Source organism: Colossoma macropomum, unplaced genomic scaffold, assembly GCF_904425465.1.
Source record: "Colossoma macropomum unplaced genomic scaffold, Colossoma_macropomum, whole genome shotgun sequence".
Taxonomy (NCBI): Eukaryota; Metazoa; Chordata; class Actinopteri; order Characiformes; family Serrasalmidae; genus Colossoma; species Colossoma macropomum.
Genome location: NW_023494807.1, coordinates 17,638,272 through 17,656,158, shown reverse-complemented (window position 1 = coordinate 17,656,158; position 17,887 = coordinate 17,638,272). Strand labels below are relative to the sequence as shown.

General features: G+C 38.7%; 1 protein-coding gene across 1 annotated transcript in view; it reads left to right on the top strand.

Moving 5' to 3' along the window:
- Positions 1-17,887, top strand: part of LOC118797101 (CUGBP Elav-like family member 5) — a 228,095-nt gene that overhangs the window by 166,449 nt on the left and 43,759 nt on the right. The window contains exon 4 of the mRNA XM_036556330.1: positions 11,858-11,986. Coding sequence (XP_036412223.1) covers positions 11,858-11,986 — 129 coding nt within the window. The remainder of the gene's footprint in view (positions 1-11,857; positions 11,987-17,887) is intronic.

Genomic DNA, 17,887 nt, shown 5'->3' with positions numbered 1-17,887 from the left:
GATTTTAATTACATTTGCATTTGATTCACAAGCTGTATCGACAGCTTTGAGTCTGTACTTTTTTATAAAAAAAGTTCATTAAGTTGAACAGTAGCCAGGTTTCCAGCCACCTGTTGAATTAAATTCAAGCAGATAACTGAAAAAATCAAACATAATATGTAGGTCAAGCTTGTTGTTTGGTCTGGCAAAATGCATTACAGGCGTGACTGATATGGCTAGATAGCTGTGTTTAATTATATTATGTTTATTTTCAGTGCAGGTTAATGTAAACCCTTTCTCTTTTTGGTCATATGGAATTCATCCATCATGGATAAAGGGCTCCAATGAGAAAATGTTCAGATATTTTTCGTTTGCTTGATGATTCAGTCTAGTGAAATTCGCTAGGCTGCATTGCTTATTGTGTTATATTTACTTGCGTTTGAAATGGTTAGGTCGGTTAAATCTTCTTGTGGGCTGCAGAAGCTTTTGTGGTCAGTTGTGTGGGCTGTGATGTGCAAAAGGTTGGGAACTTCTGGTGTAGAAGAGAGTAAAATATATTTCTTCTTTCTGCAAAACAAGACTGTACAACAATAACTTTTCATCATATTCATATCTCTTCTACTTCCAAGCACATATGTGATACACTCTTTTTTAAAAATGGTTCAACATAGCACCGAAAAGGGTTCTGCTACTGTTACAGTGTCAAGTCTGCAACAATAGAAGAACCCTTTTTGGTGCTATGTAGAACCATTTTTAAAAAGCTTCTATATAGAACCATATACAGCACATTCTCCATCAATCTGAAGAATGTTTCATGATGGAAAGAACTGATTAAGCATGCAAATGGGTCTTTGAGTGCCCATGGTTCTATAAAGAACGCTTGTCTTTACTAAAGAACCCTTGAAGAACCATCTTTTTTAAGAGTGCATAGAATTTGCACTTTCCACAGAACTTCTGTGCTTATTTAATGAACTACAAGTAAGAAAATTTAGCAAACTGGAAGAACAGTACATTTATGCTGTGTATGCCATGAGGGATCTAGCAGGGTTAAAGAAATGTAGGCCAGAAATGTACGTTGTGCAGACGCTGTAACAGAAAGTGTGCTCCACACTGCTGTGAGAAATGGCTGCACTGCTTCTTAATACAGTGCATCTGTCCCATCTGTGAGTGCATTGCTTAAAGAGATGGAGGGCCGGATTGGGCAGCGGAGGCGCTGTGCTGGTACACTGAACTCTATTGGTATTCCACTCAGCAGTGTTAAGTTGTTGTTTGTGTACATCAGCATCAAATGATGTCTGACAGGCTGTAATGTCTGCTCATCATTTATTGATATGCTTATTTAGATCTGCAGCTTCACTGAGGCAGCCGTTTGAAGGAACGGGTCTGTAGCAAAATGTGTGTGTGTGTGTGTGTGTGTGTGTGTGTGTTTATCTCAGTATTTAGGTACTTGTGTGAAACTTTTAAGTGTATGTGAAGTCACAGTGTTTAAGAAGATAAACAGGCCATTTAAATTTGCCTTACAGTGCCACTGTGTGTGTGTGTGTGTGTGTGTGTATAGGAGTGTATACATAGTTTGTGTCTGTGTTTGTGTGTGTTTATATATATATTTAGTACAAGTTATTCATTTTGCAGCATCAAAAAAGCAGAAAACAAATATTTAACAGAAAATTACACAAAAGCATCAACAGCTAAATATAATATCACATGAAGATTTTCACATTATTGTCCAGCACAGTCTGCTAAAGGTGCTGTTATCGCTTCAAAAGCCATTTAAAGTTGTATTTGAATGAGAGGGCTACAGTCACCGATTCTATCATAGCAATATACAGCGCTCAAGCAGCTGGGTTTCAGCCTGGACTACTACAGATGACAAGACGAATCAAACTTTGAAAATGTGATAACGACATTGAAAATGAGTGGCGTTAATCATTTATTGTGTGACCTTTGACAGCCATAATATACCTTCTGTTTATCTGATGGTACTTTATCTGATGGGTTGGTGGTCTACCAGCTCTTGTACAGTTGTTAGGACAGCGTAAACACCGCGTGTGCATGTATATCTCAGTGTTTAGATTCTTGTGGTAAGTTTTTAAGTGAAAGTGAAATGACTGTAGGGTGTTCTGTGTGTGTGTGTGTGTGTGTGTGTTTGAGGCAAATCTCTCAGAGATTATGGATATGAGTATGAATATGGATAAAGGACACAAGCCCATAGGGAGCACAACAGCATTCTGCCTTTGAGTTACAATCTCAGCCTTCAGCCAGGCAGCGCACACACATACACACACTCTCACAAACACACACACACATCCTGATTCTTATGTGTGCGTATGCGTGCGTACGTAAAGGAGAAATACAGTCTTCCACTGCTTCCATTCATTATCAGTCAGGTTTGTAACCATTTGAGCTGTTTGACACAAACACACACACACACACACGCACACAAACACACACTGAGCTCCTGCATCACTCTTGCATCATCCTGTCCTTGTGCTCTCTCACTCACTCCCTCATTCCTATTTCTCCTTCCTCTGAGCCTCAGAAGTCTACCCCCCCCGCCAGTATCAAACACTAATATTCTGCATTTTTCTTTTCTTTTCTTTTTTTTTCCTGAAGTCCACTTATATCATTTTATACCATCATTTCTACGTGACAATTTCCGACCTCTCTTTAAACATTAGAATTAAACAGGCTGGTTTTGTTACTGTACCTTCAAGATGAATATATATTTAAATAAGCTTCCTTTTAACCCTATCAGACTAAATGTCTCACTCGTGGTATGTTAAGAGAATGTAATTAAATTATTAAAATCTGCTCCCAGAGTAGTCGGACTATGTGCATGTCCACACTGACTACAGTAAAATGGATCAGCATGTGGAATTGTGTGCTATGGTGTTTTCTATCACTGTAAAGAAGCTCCATGCTGCCTTTATTGTTGGATGCACTGTGATAGTTTCTGAATGAGCGTGCACACACATTCACAGTGCAGTTCACTCTGCTATGGAGACGCTTATAGCAGTAAACTGGCTATATTTGTGTTGTAGACATTGTGACACCTGGTACCTATCAGCACCATTGTAAAAATTCTCTGTCAGTACATTTCTCTACAGTGAACCATTTTGCATCAAACCACTTTGAATGACTTTGTTTGCATCTCAAAAACTAAATTGCGCAGAAATGTTCAAATATTGGTGGAATTCACTTTTAAGGTTGCGGCAAAAAGGTGGGTATTTATGCTGTTTAACCTTTAAAAATCATTACATATTCATATTCATTATTCAGTAACTACGTGGACTACAGTGCACACTGGCTGAGTTATTCTTAGGTTATAGAAGTGTGTAGAAGGACTCTGGACCCCCCAGTGAGTAATCTGCCCTTCTCCGTTAATGAAATGATTTCTGTGCTGTGGTTGTATTTATTTAATATATAAAGAAATCTGAAAATGAATACATTTTTATTTAGTTTGTGTCACAAACTACATTTTTGAACAAGCAAATAGATGAACAGGATATCAGAAATAAGCGTCTCCCTTTCTTTACTCCCTTACAGAAAAGGCACGAGTTTCACATGTGAATAAAACAGTTTTTGCACACTTTACATGTTAAAAATGTGCTTTCACATGTAAAAAAAAAGTGATTACATAAAAAATATGTGCTAGTGTGAAATCATGAAAGTAGAAATATATTAAAGGGTTAATTATTTCCCACCACTGCAGCCTGTATGCAGTAACAACAGTCCATCACCTCAGCATAAATGGGAGGGGCTAAACTGCTGTAGGCTGAACAGGCAGATATGTGTGAATATGTTCATGGTTGAGACATCACAACTGTAATAAATTCAGAATGGACTGTCTTTGTAACTTAGTTTTCATATATGGACTGTATAGACTAGTGAGTGAACAGCACATTTCAAAACTTATAGTGTTTACATAGTAATATGTCAAACAAAAAAATAAGGACTTTTTTTGCACACAGTGCAAAGTGGTTCAACTTCTGATTATGCTTCATTTAGTAAGTTGAGTAATTGAGATCCTCCACAGTGACGCTCTGGAGGTGCTGTATAAAGTTAGTCATTGCTTTCTAGGAAAACAGCGTAGAAATAGACGGATGGTGAGAAATGAAAGAGCGCAAGACATAGCTAGAGCAGCAGGAAGGAGGGAGGGTCCAACAGACGAGGCTCATGAATATTCAGCCTGCTAATGAGAGGCAAATGAGGAGTCTGTCTGGATAATCAGCATTATAGCCAGCAGGAGAGAGAGATTTGGCACAGGGGGAGAGAGAGCGGGATAAAGAGAGAGTGAAAAAAATAAAGAGAGAGGAAGAAACAAAGATGGGAGATAGAGAGAAAAAGGAGAGGAGTGGTGCTGCTGGAGATTTTAAACTCCAAAATATTTTTGGTTGCTGGACTGAGAATAGTCCACCAACCAAAAATATCCAGCCGACAGTGTCCTGTGAGCAGCATCCTGTGACCACTAATGAGGCAGTAAAGTCCATATTTGCGGCACCAACATCCGTGTATGCTGACTTTGCTCTGTTTGACTGAGTTGAATTGTGAGGTATAAATAAATAAGGTGATTTTTTTGTCTTTGTAGAGCATCTGTAGACCGCCTGTTCTTCAGCTTCAGCGCACAGTGTGGCACAAGTTAGCGAAGCGGCTCTAGAGGTTTGTCAATGGCTCAGCAATCTGAGATTCAGCCAATGTTTTTGTTTGGGACTTGGAGGCGCAAACTCAACTCAAACTCAAACGGGGGCAATTAGTGAGGTGGTCTTCTCCAAGTGGGGCTGGTTGAAAAAAGCAGGGAAAAAAGTACCCCTTTTAAAGTTTTAATTTTAACTACATAAAGTTTTTCTTCTAATGCTTAAACTAAAATATGGAAAGAAGTATTGCTTATTTTATATCTTGTATTTGCAAATATTTTGCTGTAGATTTGGAAGCCTCTCTATTGGAAATGTGTAATGTATGTGGACGAACACTTTGTAATGTGAATGAATGTGGATGTGAAGGACGTCTTCCATGGATGTAAGTAGATTATTCAATATTGCCAAATCTTCTTTAATGTGATGTTGTTTTGTTTGAAACATTGAGCCGGACTTTCTTTTTGGGTCTGTGCATGTGATGTAAGTACATATTGAGACATGTCCAAAAAACCCCAGTGAAATCCAACCTGATACCTCTGACTTTTAAATTATTACTGCAGGTTTTATAGGGTGACTCGCAGCAGCACACACGCACCATATTTTATCATGTTTATTTTTCTCCTTACTCTGTAATGCTACTTCTTTCAATTTTAACAAAAAATGACACAGTGCTGCTTTAGTAAATATTTTAGTGTACAATTAAGTAAATTTACATTTAACAGTAGAATTATATGGGCAGTTACTGTTTCTGCTGAATGTGAATGAAGTTATTCGGAGCATAACGTTGCAGGGCAGTTATGTACCTTAGTGAATTTGTTTCTTTCAAGGCCGATTTAACTATCAGTCTAAATCAGAAGAATAGCTAAAGTTAGTTATAGCTAAATGTATGCTTAGTGTGCAGCGTTTATGCTGCATCAGGTTTTTGTTTGAATGGTTCTCCTTGCATGCAGTGCTCTGTTTTTGCTTGTTACATCATAATAATTAGCCTAAACTGATTTTATATAGTTTATATTGGGTGACCAACTGCAGTGTGTGGTGGGTGAAGCAAATCCACTGATGTAAATTTTTAGCCACAGAAAAATGAAAATAAATATATATATACAGGCTGGATTTAAGGAGAAAGCTGCGAGATCTTCTTATGACAGCGATAAAATATTCATGCCAGTAAAACTTGAATTGAGTGAGACGGAGAGAAAGAGTAACTCAGTGGTCTGTGTACAATCCATCCTGTAAACCACGGCAAACTTCCTACATAATGTTTCAGTAGATGATTATCATCTGTTGCGACTACGTTGCCTCATCAGCTGCTTCATCTCTGTAATGACCCAGAAATGGAGTGAGTGTTCTTTCATTGCTCACAGACATGTCCACCCTTAGAAGAGTTATTACTGTTGTTTTGCTACACTATTGTAGATACATTAAACGTGCAATCTCTAAGATTTACTGGGATCTATTAGCAGAAATGGAATGTAGTAGCAAAACTTTTCACATAATCACCTGTAACTACAAATCATGTTTTGTTAGCTTAGAATGAGCCCTCCATATCTACATAGGAGCAGGACCCCTTCCAAAAGAGGCTGCCATGTTGCACCACCATGTTTCTACAGTAGCCCAGAATGGACAAACCAAATTTTGACAATTGGAGAATCATATTTATTATATAGCACAAAAAAAGCAAGGAAGGGTGAATCCTCGTTGTCAAAGACGTGTACATTTAGTGTACAAATCTACCTGATGGCCACCATAGGTTCTACTATACGCTTGGAAAGGGAGGGGTAAGGGAGGAGTATTCAGTTGGTTGCAATCTGCAGCCTCACCACTACATGCCACTAAATCTTATACAATGCACCTTTAAATTTTGATATGTAACTACATAATTCATGACACGCTCTGTTACATAATGAATTGCATTCACATTTGATTTACATTCTGCATTAACAGGTTGGAGTCTCTTAAGTGATACTGAAAATATTTATAAATAAATGTTATAATAATAAGATTTGATAATAAACTTTATTTATATTCTTTAATAAACTTCATTTACTAATTTATCTTAACCTTTATTATTATTAACATTAAAATGCAGCTGTAGGTGCTTTTACAATGGAAGAATAAGTAGAAAACAAACTTGAGTGAATAACAAATAAAGGTAAAAGATTGAAAAGGAAGATCAACATTAATATCATCATTTTTAGTAATAATAATAATTATAATAACAAAAACAAAAACAACAAAAATAATAATAGAAAAATAAACTAACTCAATATATAAGTAAATAAATACACAAATGCACAAAAATACTTACATTTACATTTGTACACTTACATTTTTTTGTTTGTTTCTATGTCAAGAAAAGACAAAAACATGGCAAAGATGTAAATGTAAGAAGCTGACCAATATCAGAATTGGCAGATGTTCTCCAAGCACGTGGTGATAATAGTGCTTTAAAAGTCAGAGGTTTGGGATGGTCTTTTCAGAAGCTTTTTGGACCACATATCATACATCTTTATATATTAGATCTAAATAACGAATCGATGATTTAAGCCTGCTGTTTACACAGTGTTAGTAGTTATAAGCTTCCATGTTGGTTACATTAGCAAAACTAAAGAAGCAAATTTCAGACACCAAACCAAACACACTTCAGACCAAGCATGTTGTGGCTGATTGACTACATTTGGGGAAATAGGGAAAATGTGTAAATTTGATTTTTTGGCTGAACTGCTCCTTCAGTGTGATATCACATGGTCTTTGTGATGTCCTGTTGATAACTGCAACCTTAAAGGGTTAATATTGCATGCGCGGTGGCGGGTCATCCTGTAGCGCTTGCACGATGCGCTGCAATGGCGGTCCCCTGCGGGCCGGATGGTAACAGAGCTGTAATGAGGGGAGCGTCCCACAGAGCTTAGGCAACAGGAGAAAAGAGCCAGTCACCAGCACAGCCAGAGCACAGCAACCAGACTGCAACAACCAGCAACACTTACACAGAGAGGGAGAGAGAGAGAGAGAGAGAGAGAGAGAGAGAGAGAGAAGAAACGAGACATAGAGAGGAAAAAGGAAAAAGAGAACAACAGAGAGAAGGGAGAGAGAGTGATAGAGAGATAAAGAAGGGAGAGAAAGAGGGGAGGAAATGGAGAAGAGCGAGACAGAAGGAAGAAAGAAACATGCTGGTGTAACAGTAGTAGAGAATGAGGGGAGCGAGGTGAGGTTGTGTTGAAGCTGTTGCTGAGTGTTTTTAGGCCACTTTATAGTCGGACATATGTGTCTGCGTGTGTGATTGTGTGTGACTGTAAGTGAGTGTGTGTGAATGTGTGTAGGCACCTTTTATGAGAGCAGAAGGTGGTGAGCGGAGTGCGCAGTCTATGAAGGTGAGATAGGTGTGATAGATACGACGGCCTTGGAGGTATTTTGTTGGATGTTCCTGATTTACTGCTGCTTTACGGATACTATATATAGATTCATCTCACTGAGCTCAACTACACCTCTCTCTCCCTCTCTCCCTCCCCCTAACTCTTGTCTTACTGTCTCACTATCATTCACTCCTCTCTCTTTTTCTTGGCCACTCTCTCCCTCCCCTCTTTTCCCCTTTCTCTTTCTTTTTCTTTCTCTCTCTCTTTCCCTCCCTCCTATTTCTCTCCCCCTCTCTCTTTCTTCACTTTATTTCTCTCACTCCCTTACTTTTTCTTTTTCCCTCCATCTTCTTCATTCCTCTCTCTCTTTCCCTCACTCTTCTCCCTCTCTCTCTCTGTTCTATGGTGTTGTATGAAGTTCTATCAGGATCTTGACTCATAAAGATGATAAAACTCTGACACATCATCAAGCAAGGTCACTGTGTGTGTGTGTGTGTGTGTGTGTGTGTGTGTGTGTGTGTGTGTGTGAGAGAGAGACAGTCACACAAGGCCACCGAAAATATGTTAACCCCACACACTTCCTCAGCAGCACAGCCGTCCTCCGACACCACTGTTCTGACACGTTCAGAGTTCTGTATCAGTCTGTCTGTGTGTTTGGTAAACAGGCTGTGTGGAGAGGTCTTGTGTCGTATTGACACTAACTGAAGGTTTATTACTTGCAGTAAAAAGCCCCAAAAACAGTTTCTCAGCCCACCCAACACTGCTTCCAGTACTTAATACTGTATGAAAGGTGCTCTTCAGATAAAGTTATTATTAGTATCATAATATTTACTTCTTTATTACCTGTCATACATTTAATTCAGCTAAAATAGCTTCACAGGGAGTAAAAAAAAAAAGGAGTAAATATAAAAATAAATCTGATCAAATAATCACACAAACATAAAAGCAACAAGAAAAATAAATAGTATAATAATAATATTTGGTCATAAAAGTTTGTATGTTATTTAATAAACTGCATTTATTAAACTTTGTCATTAACATTAAAATGTGGCTGTAGGTGCTTTTACAAAGAAAGAATACATAGAAATAAATAGTAAATAAATGAATAGAAAACAAATAAAGGTAAAACATTGAAAAGGAAGACCAACATTATTATCTTTATTATTTTAGTAATACTAATAATAATAATAATAATAATAATAATAATAATAGTAATAGTGAATAACTCAATAAATAAACATACAAAATATTAATAAAACATTGTTAAATAGTTTTACAAATATAAAAGGAGAATTCCATGATATGAATGTTTATGCATTATTAAAATGTTATAAATAAATGAATTCAGAGTGGTTTGTGAAATGCTCCATTCTAGAAAAACTTACGATGTCAGAATAGTTCACAGTGGTGGTGATAGGAATCAGACGTCTAAAGAGTTTTATGTTTCTATAAGCGACATCAGAAAGTTATTACATGAGTTGGTTACGAATAAAAAAGTTTTGGCAGAGAGGTACAGCGTGATCCAAAAAAAAAAAAACTGCTGACGAAAATCACATTGCACAGTTATGACTGATTCACTCTTATTGAAGTGGATAAGGCAAAACGCTTTCTGCTCAGGGGTCTCCATCTCCTAGCAGACTGAAGGGAGCCATCTTCTGGTGACAGAAACTCTATGACCTCCTCTTTCAAATGGTATGTGATTGGTTCCTAGGAGCCTCACGGTTATAAAAATATAGCACTTTGAAACCGGAGGAATCTTTTTAAATCACCCTGTACATCTGGGTGTTGTAAGGCAATATATAAGGCTTATTTTTACTAATAAAATTTTAGTATTGTCAACATTACATATAAAAACTAAGGAGACGTGCAGCTTCACTGGTCATATTTGTGTTTCAGGCATTGCAACCTCTGGTTCCTATCAGCACCACTGTAAACAAATCCAAGTTTCTGTAAAGGAGGAGGTCAATGAACCATTTCGCATCAAACCACTCAGAATGATATAAATAGGACGATAGAAAATATGAAAAAAGTTTGAGAAATTGGTGGAATTCCCCTATAAGCTGCTCTTTAAAAAGAAAGAAAGAAAAGAGCTTAAATGTAGATGCACACATACACACACAAACACTGATCAGCATGTTCTTACTGATGAAGTGCCAGCACTGTTACTGACAGGGGGTACGCACACACACACACACACACACACACATAACCCATGACAAATTCTGTGTACATGAAAGGGGAATAATAGGGGATTAGGGAAAGAAGCACTGGCAAGAGTACCAACACTATTTCGTCCTTTCTCTTTCTCTTTCTCTCTCTCTGTCTTTTCCACACACACAGTTAGTGACCAGAACGTGTGCATTTGTGTGTCACTGCTATAGTAGGTCAGCTCTGATTGATTTGGCAGGTGGCCTGTGCCAAGCTCTCTCCCTCTGTCCCTCTCCAGTATGGCACATTCCCTCTGTTCTCAAACCTCTAGCTCGATCTGTCTACAGGAGCCCCCAGCCTCTGCAGCATGACACGTCACAGTTTGCTTCTAGGCTGCTGTGTCTGGCCAGGCAGTGAAGTCAAAAAACCTTGTTACGGCTCTCAAGTGGCACAATCGGCTAAGGAGATTGTGTCCTATCGCTGGGACCAGAGTTACAATTCCCAGCGATGCCACAGCCATCCATTGGTGGGAGTCCATGAGAGAACAATGGGGTTGGAAGGCAGGCTTAGGCCCTCTCTCCCTATCCGTTTAGAGCAATGCTAGTCTCTGACCTATCTGTGCTCCGCCCACAGATGCGATCTGTCACAGCTATGGTTGCCAGGTTAGACAAGTTTTACAGAACATAATGTTCAATATAATAAGAAACTGTAGCACACAACTTTTTTCTTTCAAACTGTGCTTCTGTAAATGGTTGCACTGTTAGGATAGATCGGGTGTAGTGCTTTTGTTATGTGATCGAGTTCCAAAATTCTTTGTTTTTTGTCGTTTCCAACCTGTTTTGATGAGCTACAACAGCATAGCCCAGCATTTTAAACTGCATTGCGCAAGGCCGCAAATACAGAATTGGGCAGCTAGCACTCAAGTGCATTCAGCTGTCCTATGACATTGCACAAGCGGCAGTGGGAGGTTACATACAGTATGTGGACAAGATTATTGGGACACACATTACACATTACATCTACAGGAGCTTTCATGACATCCCATTCTAAATCAACAGGCATTAATATGGAGTTAGTCCCTCCTTTGCAGCTATAACAGCTTCTACTCTTCTGGGAAGCTTTCTACCAGATTTTGGAGTGTTTCTTTTTCTGTGGGAATTTGTGCCCATTCATTCAGAAGAGCATTTGTAAGGTCAGACACTGATGTTGGACGAGAGGGCCTGGCCCGCAATCTCCATTGTAGTTCATCCCAAAGGAGTTTGATTGGGTTGAGGTCAGGGCTCTGTGAGGGCCAGTCAAGTTCTTCTATACCAATCTCAGCCATGCCTTTATGGACCTTGCTTTGTATACTGGTGCTCAGTCATGCTGGAACATGTGCCTTCCCCAAATTGTGGTGGCACCACTCTGTGAGTTTGCGTGGTTTACTGCTTCGTGACTAAGCTGTTGTTGCTCCTAGGTGCTTCCATTTCACAGTAATAGCACTTACAGTTGACTGGGGCAGATCTAGCAGGACAGAAATTTCACAAACTGGCTTGTGGCAGAGGTGGCATCCTAAGACAGTGCTATGTTTAAAGTCACTGAGCTCTTTGATTCTGCTGCCAGTGTTTGTCTATCGAGACTGCAAGGCTATGTGACTTCAATGTTGAAAGCCTTGTAATCTGACTGTAGATTTTAAGAAATGACAAAAAGAAACTGAGATGAGCTCAGAGGCAGACAAAATGGCTGACGCTGTTCTTTATTGTTTTTCAGAGGACAGGAAGCTGTTCGTTGGCATGCTGAACAAGCAGCAAACAGAGGAGGACGTGTATCGCCTTTTTGAGCCCTATGGAGTCATCGAAGAGTGTACTGTATTAAGGGGTCCTGACGGAAACAGCAAAGGTGAGAATTCACTCCTCTTATCCTACTAGAAAAACCAGCATAGACCAGCATGGCTGATCACCAGCCAAACCTGCATATGTTGTGTTTTGGATGCTGGTATGCTAGTCAAGATTAGCTAATACAGAATCAATCTAGCTAATTGTTCCCCTTGTTGGACTCAGTGCCTATGAGGCCAGAGCTTACTTTGTTAGCTTCACATAGCCTACTGTCTCAAGCTAGCTGACATAGTTCCTGGGCTACTACATTAGCCAGCTAACCAGCTAACATTAACATTAGCTATTTAGCTACACCGGCTGCACACACTCAAGAAATGAATTGTTGGATTTTTATATATTACCTAAAAATAAAATGTTAGATTCACAAAAAATGTTATCAAGTGCTTACACAGCTGTGTTAAGTAGCTTCTAAGATGCAAATGCAAATAAATGATGCCAGGAACCAATGCTCACTTAACAAGGTTACATTGGTCAAACAAGCACTTATAAAGCAAATTTGACAACTTAATTTCCTAAAAAACAGCACAACTGACTCAGTTTCACTCACTTACATGCTTTTGTTAAGTAGTATCAATGAGAGAAAACAGACTAAAGCCAACAACAGTGCGATTTCTTTGAGTGCAGTTATTTGCTACAGGCTAAGCTAAATAATTAATAGCAGATACAGAGGAAGGCCATCATCACTCTTCACCTTACTTGGCTCTCTCCTGGAAAACACACCAATGTTCCCTCTTGCCTTTTCTCTAGATCAGCCATATTCTTTTATCTTCTGTTTCCATTTTTCTGCCGTTCTGTTCTTGGTTTCCTTTGGAAATGCTGTTCAATCCTGTTCAGTTTCTCTTCACGCCACAACGCACCACGCAGCACTCTGCCACTACAACATTAAATGAAACCCATATCAAGACCACAGAAAACCACAGTAGATCTCATGTGGCTTGAAATTTAGTCTTTTTTATAAACAGACAAATGCTAGTGGTAAGTACGTGAGCTACCTTTTTTCATCTTTCAGCTCAAAAACAGCAGGTAAACTGACACTAAACATGATGAATTGTGTTGAATGTTCTTTCATTAAATTATATGAGTAGAATGTAACAACAAACCTGAACTTGCTGTTTATCTGTATTCTCACTGAAATGCCTTCTAATTGGTGTGGCAGCGTTTTGTACTGTATCTGCTACATAATGCTACGCAAATAAGTGACTATTTTGCGACAGGCCCAAAAAGAGAAAGTGAGAGAGTAAAGTGAGGAGAAGAAAGTTCAGCAAACATGTACATGCAGCTGGGAGCGGAGGTGATGACGGGTGTTCTTGTTCAATGATAGGTCAGGATTATGGGAGGGGAGGGAAAATATGTGAAGATGTTATTGGTTAGTGCACTTCTTTCCCCTGCCTGTAACGCAACCAAACATCAGAAGGTGTGAACTAACAAAGACATGAACTAACAAGGTAAAAAACCAGTTTGATTTCAGCTTGACTTTAAGGCTAGGTTACGCCCCATATGAGCCTGGGGTAGATACAAAGACCAGATATTTTTTCCTCTGAGCATTGTCATTACCCAGAGCTGTCCCTACAGCCCAAGACCTGGACATATTGGTAAATCTCTAATACTGACTATGCACTTGCACTATTAACTATCTTAGTTATAAGTTTTTTAAAAAGAATCAAAAAGAATCAAAAGGACTTTAGACGCTGAGTTCTTGTGGAAAGGAGGAAAAGATCTTCGCTTTATTTGAGCATCATATGGCAAGTGGTCTCTGGAGACCCAAATGCAAAGACAGGTTCAGCACATCCCTTTTTATACATCCTTCTGGGGTGATAAGACAATCACCTCGCCCCTTTTACAAAGGTCCATACCATCTTAATCACTATCACACCCAGAATCTTTACCTTTTTTGGGTACTGTTAAAGCCAATTGTATATGATATCTTTTTTTTAAACTGGCCTGATCCTTACAAGGTCATCTTTCATAACTTTCCATGCTTCAGGTCAAGAGCATATATTTTATTGATAGCTGCCAGATATGCGAAATATCACAAAACATGTTCTGACTTAAAATCGATGCACCAGCTTTCAGTCACTTCGGTTAATAGAATGTTAATTTTCTGAGTAATATTGAGGTTCATTATTGTGAATTGCTACCCCACATCCTTATCATTGGTATTAGAGTTGCACCAATACCAATACTGTGCCCTGACTGGCACTTAAACACACTATCTGTATTGGCAATAGAGAATGCCAGTACCCTGAAGCAATGTCTGTGCATCCCTAATCAGAATATACTTAAAATGCAGATGTCTCAGGTTCTTAACATCTGTGTAGTAAAGCAGCAGTCAGTAGATATGAGCAGACTTTAATGTTTTTGGATTTCAGAGTTAAAGTGAAACACCTGAGATATCCTTGAGTTTTTTTTTCCCCTGAAAACATTCCACTCCTCTAAATAGAACCGGATCTGGACAGACTCCAGCAGGGCTGTCATTTACACGTTCAATTTCACTCTGTCAATCTGTCTACAACACACACACACACACACACATACACACACACACACAGGCACTCTAATACACATGCATACATGCACAGATAGATGCTGTCTTTCACTACCAATGCACAGATGCTTGTACACTCAGCCTGACACGTGCGCACTTGCGCTCACACAAACACGGACACGTCAAGCTGATGTTCCGGTGTGAAGGTGTCTGACTGAAAGGCCTGACACTAACGTGGCAGAATCTATTCCACATGTGTGTGTGTAGCCTCAGAGCAGTGGGACGGCAATATCACCTGACAAATCCTATTCCAGTCCAGAGCCCACTCCACCACTGCTCAGGAATTATTCACCAGTCCATGGATAGCAGTGTACATTAACTTTCACACGCACACATACACACTCACAGTAGTGTGCAAAAGTCAGAGACCACCCTTCAATTAATTTTAGTTAAAATGTCCATTAAGTACAAGAAAATTTCACAAGTGTGTCCACCCTTTTCCTTTATTACTGCTTCCATTCTTTTCAGGAGATCTGCTTTCAGTTTTTTAAAGAAATCTGCAGGGATATTTTTCCACACCTCTGAAGTTCAGTCTTAGAAGTTGCTTGTATTTCCTGCTAATGCTGACAGTTTTGGTGGTCTAGCACGTCTTGTATAGTTGTTAGGAGTCCCATTTTCTCATCTTTTTTGAACTCATTTTGGAAGTTTTTTTTCAATTTTTCCCTTCTTTTCTTTTAACTTTTTCCTTTTCCTTATGCTAGTGGGCTACCTTATATCTAAACTCATCCGAAATATGTCCTGAAAAATTAATACCTTGTACTGAATGGCTGTTTTGACTGGAAATTCAATACATAAAGGGTAGTCTCTGACCTTTGCACAGTACTGTATCTTTTCAGTATTGAATTTAATTAAAAAAAACAGTTTTCTTCAATGATCTGACAAGGCCTACAGGCAAAACATTGTCAACTCTTTGTGAGCTTGTCAGTTGCTGTTTATGTTAATAAGGAACAAAAACCCTTGAAGACAGCAATCCATGAGGATTTCTCTCTTTTTTCTCTTCTCTCTTTATTGATTCTTGGGAATTTGTTTGAAGTAGATGCACCAGAGACTGTTTTGGCACATAAAGACCATTTTACACTTTTTCGAGCCAGCACTTGGTCTGATTTTTTGGAATGTGTTGTTCTGGAAATAATTTTGTTAGCCATCCAAAATGTTTGTGTATGTACCTATAAAGGGTTTGGTTTCTGTTGTAGATCACAAAGTATGGATCATTCTACTGAACTGGTTCAAAGTTAGAGTTGAAACACATTTTAGACTTTTAACTGACTTTAAATGACCCTATACCTTAATCATGTTTGTTTTATTAAAATAAATGACATTCCACTTTGCCACTACCAAAACAGTCACAACACTACCAAAACTTTACCAAGACGTTCATAAGTGACTGTTTCAGCAGTGATAATTTTAGCTAATTTTGAGCAAAACTCAAAAATGCTGGACAGTACATCAAGTGGTCTTTGTCATTCCTCAGTATACTTTTATACATTGGAGCAAAATTTTGTTCTTCGGGCCCCATGACGCATCACATAACAGCAGCACATTACACAGGACTACACAGAGTGCAGGTGCACGACCGTGTGAAATAAAAATAAATACTTGACAGGACAACAAAACACTATATACTAATGTGCATCATATGTATCATACACATACACACACACACAAAAACACACATACACAGACCAAGTTATCACCTGTTTCAGAACCAGTCTGGCACGCTTGAGCAGAGGTTTGGATGCTGGAATTAACATGACAGAGATGTGGTCTGAGCAGCTGAGGTGGGGGTGGGTCACAGGGTGGTATGCGCCATAGATATTGGTGTAAAAAATGGTCGTTGTTTTTACTCTGTGAAGAGCAGGCAGCACTGACTTTGCATGATTAAAGTCCCTAGTGACAAAGAAAAATGCGTCTGTAGAGTGTACAGTTTGTAGGTTACTCATAGCGCCATAGAGTTTGTTCATTGCTTCCCTCGCGTTAGCACTGGGTGGAATGTACACCGTGTCAATAAGAATGGTGGTAAACTCTCGAGTGCTAGAATGGCCGGGTCTTTACAATCAAAAACTCCGCCACAGCATTCCTGCACCATTCATCGTCATGTGTGGTCATGAGGGACAGGTGTCGTAGTCTCACTTCCTGCTCTAAAATGCAGGGTTGTGGCTATAATAAGGCTCCTCCTACAGGCTAAAACTGTGTGTTTCGGTAGTGACATGAAAACGTGGGGCAGCATTTAAATTAAAAAAAAAAGTTCATGATATATCTTAATCTTTTAGCTTCACTTTAAAAGACATCAAAAATATCTTTTTAAAAACAACATAAAAAATGTAAGTATAACTTTCACAAGTTGAAATTTAGGTGTTAGGGTTTGAGACAGCCACCTCCCGATAGAAAGTACCATATAAATGAAGACTTTGTATATATCTAGCTTATTACTATCTCAATTAATGTCTTGGGTTTAAATAGTTCACAATATAATGAATACTTGAATAATTGTTTTTAATTTTTTTTTTTAATTCAGTAGAAAGATCTATATACATGCACACGCACACAAGCACACACATATATGCACACTCACACACAAGCACACACATGCACGCACACGCTGCTGTCAGAGAGCGGAGAGGCGTGTCAGAGAGGTCAAGTCGTGTGTGTGAAGGATGATGGGATTGCGTGAGAAAGAGCACAGCGGCCCTTTCACTCAACAGACAATCATCAACATTTCATATGGCCGCAGTCTCTGCACTGCACTCTGGATTCACTTCAGGGTTCCTAAATGTTTAGGACATCAAAAGGTAGTTTATTTGTAAAGTGAATCAAAGTAATGACAGAAGAACGCTGTGAAGGCCTGTTCACACATAGTCTGATTCTTATGGACGAAAAAAGCGTTTTGAACATGAACACATGCATATTAATGCTGTCTTTTACATCAAGTCTAAAAGTCTGCTGGACTGTGGTGCTTAAAAATTTTAATACAGATCCATTAAGATCGGCTCATCTTGCTCATGGCGGAGCACAAAAACTTACATGATAAGCAACAAGCTGACTATAAGAATGAAGTGGTTGAAGAAAGTAGTTGTATGCAAAAGTTTGGGCACCCCTGATCAAATTACGTTTTGTTGATTTTCTAAATGAAAATAAGTTACACATCCTCTACAGAGAACATCCTCTTCTTCAGCACATTTTAATGCACGGTTACTGTTCATTTGCTGAACTTAACATATTGGAGAAAAATAAAATCTAAAATGTGGCCTGTGCAAAAGTTATGGCACATTTGAAATTTTATTTATTTATTTTCTTTATAATATGTTAAATTTAGCGAATAAAAAGAAATTGTGCACTAAATTTTTAAAAAGTTTGTGCTCT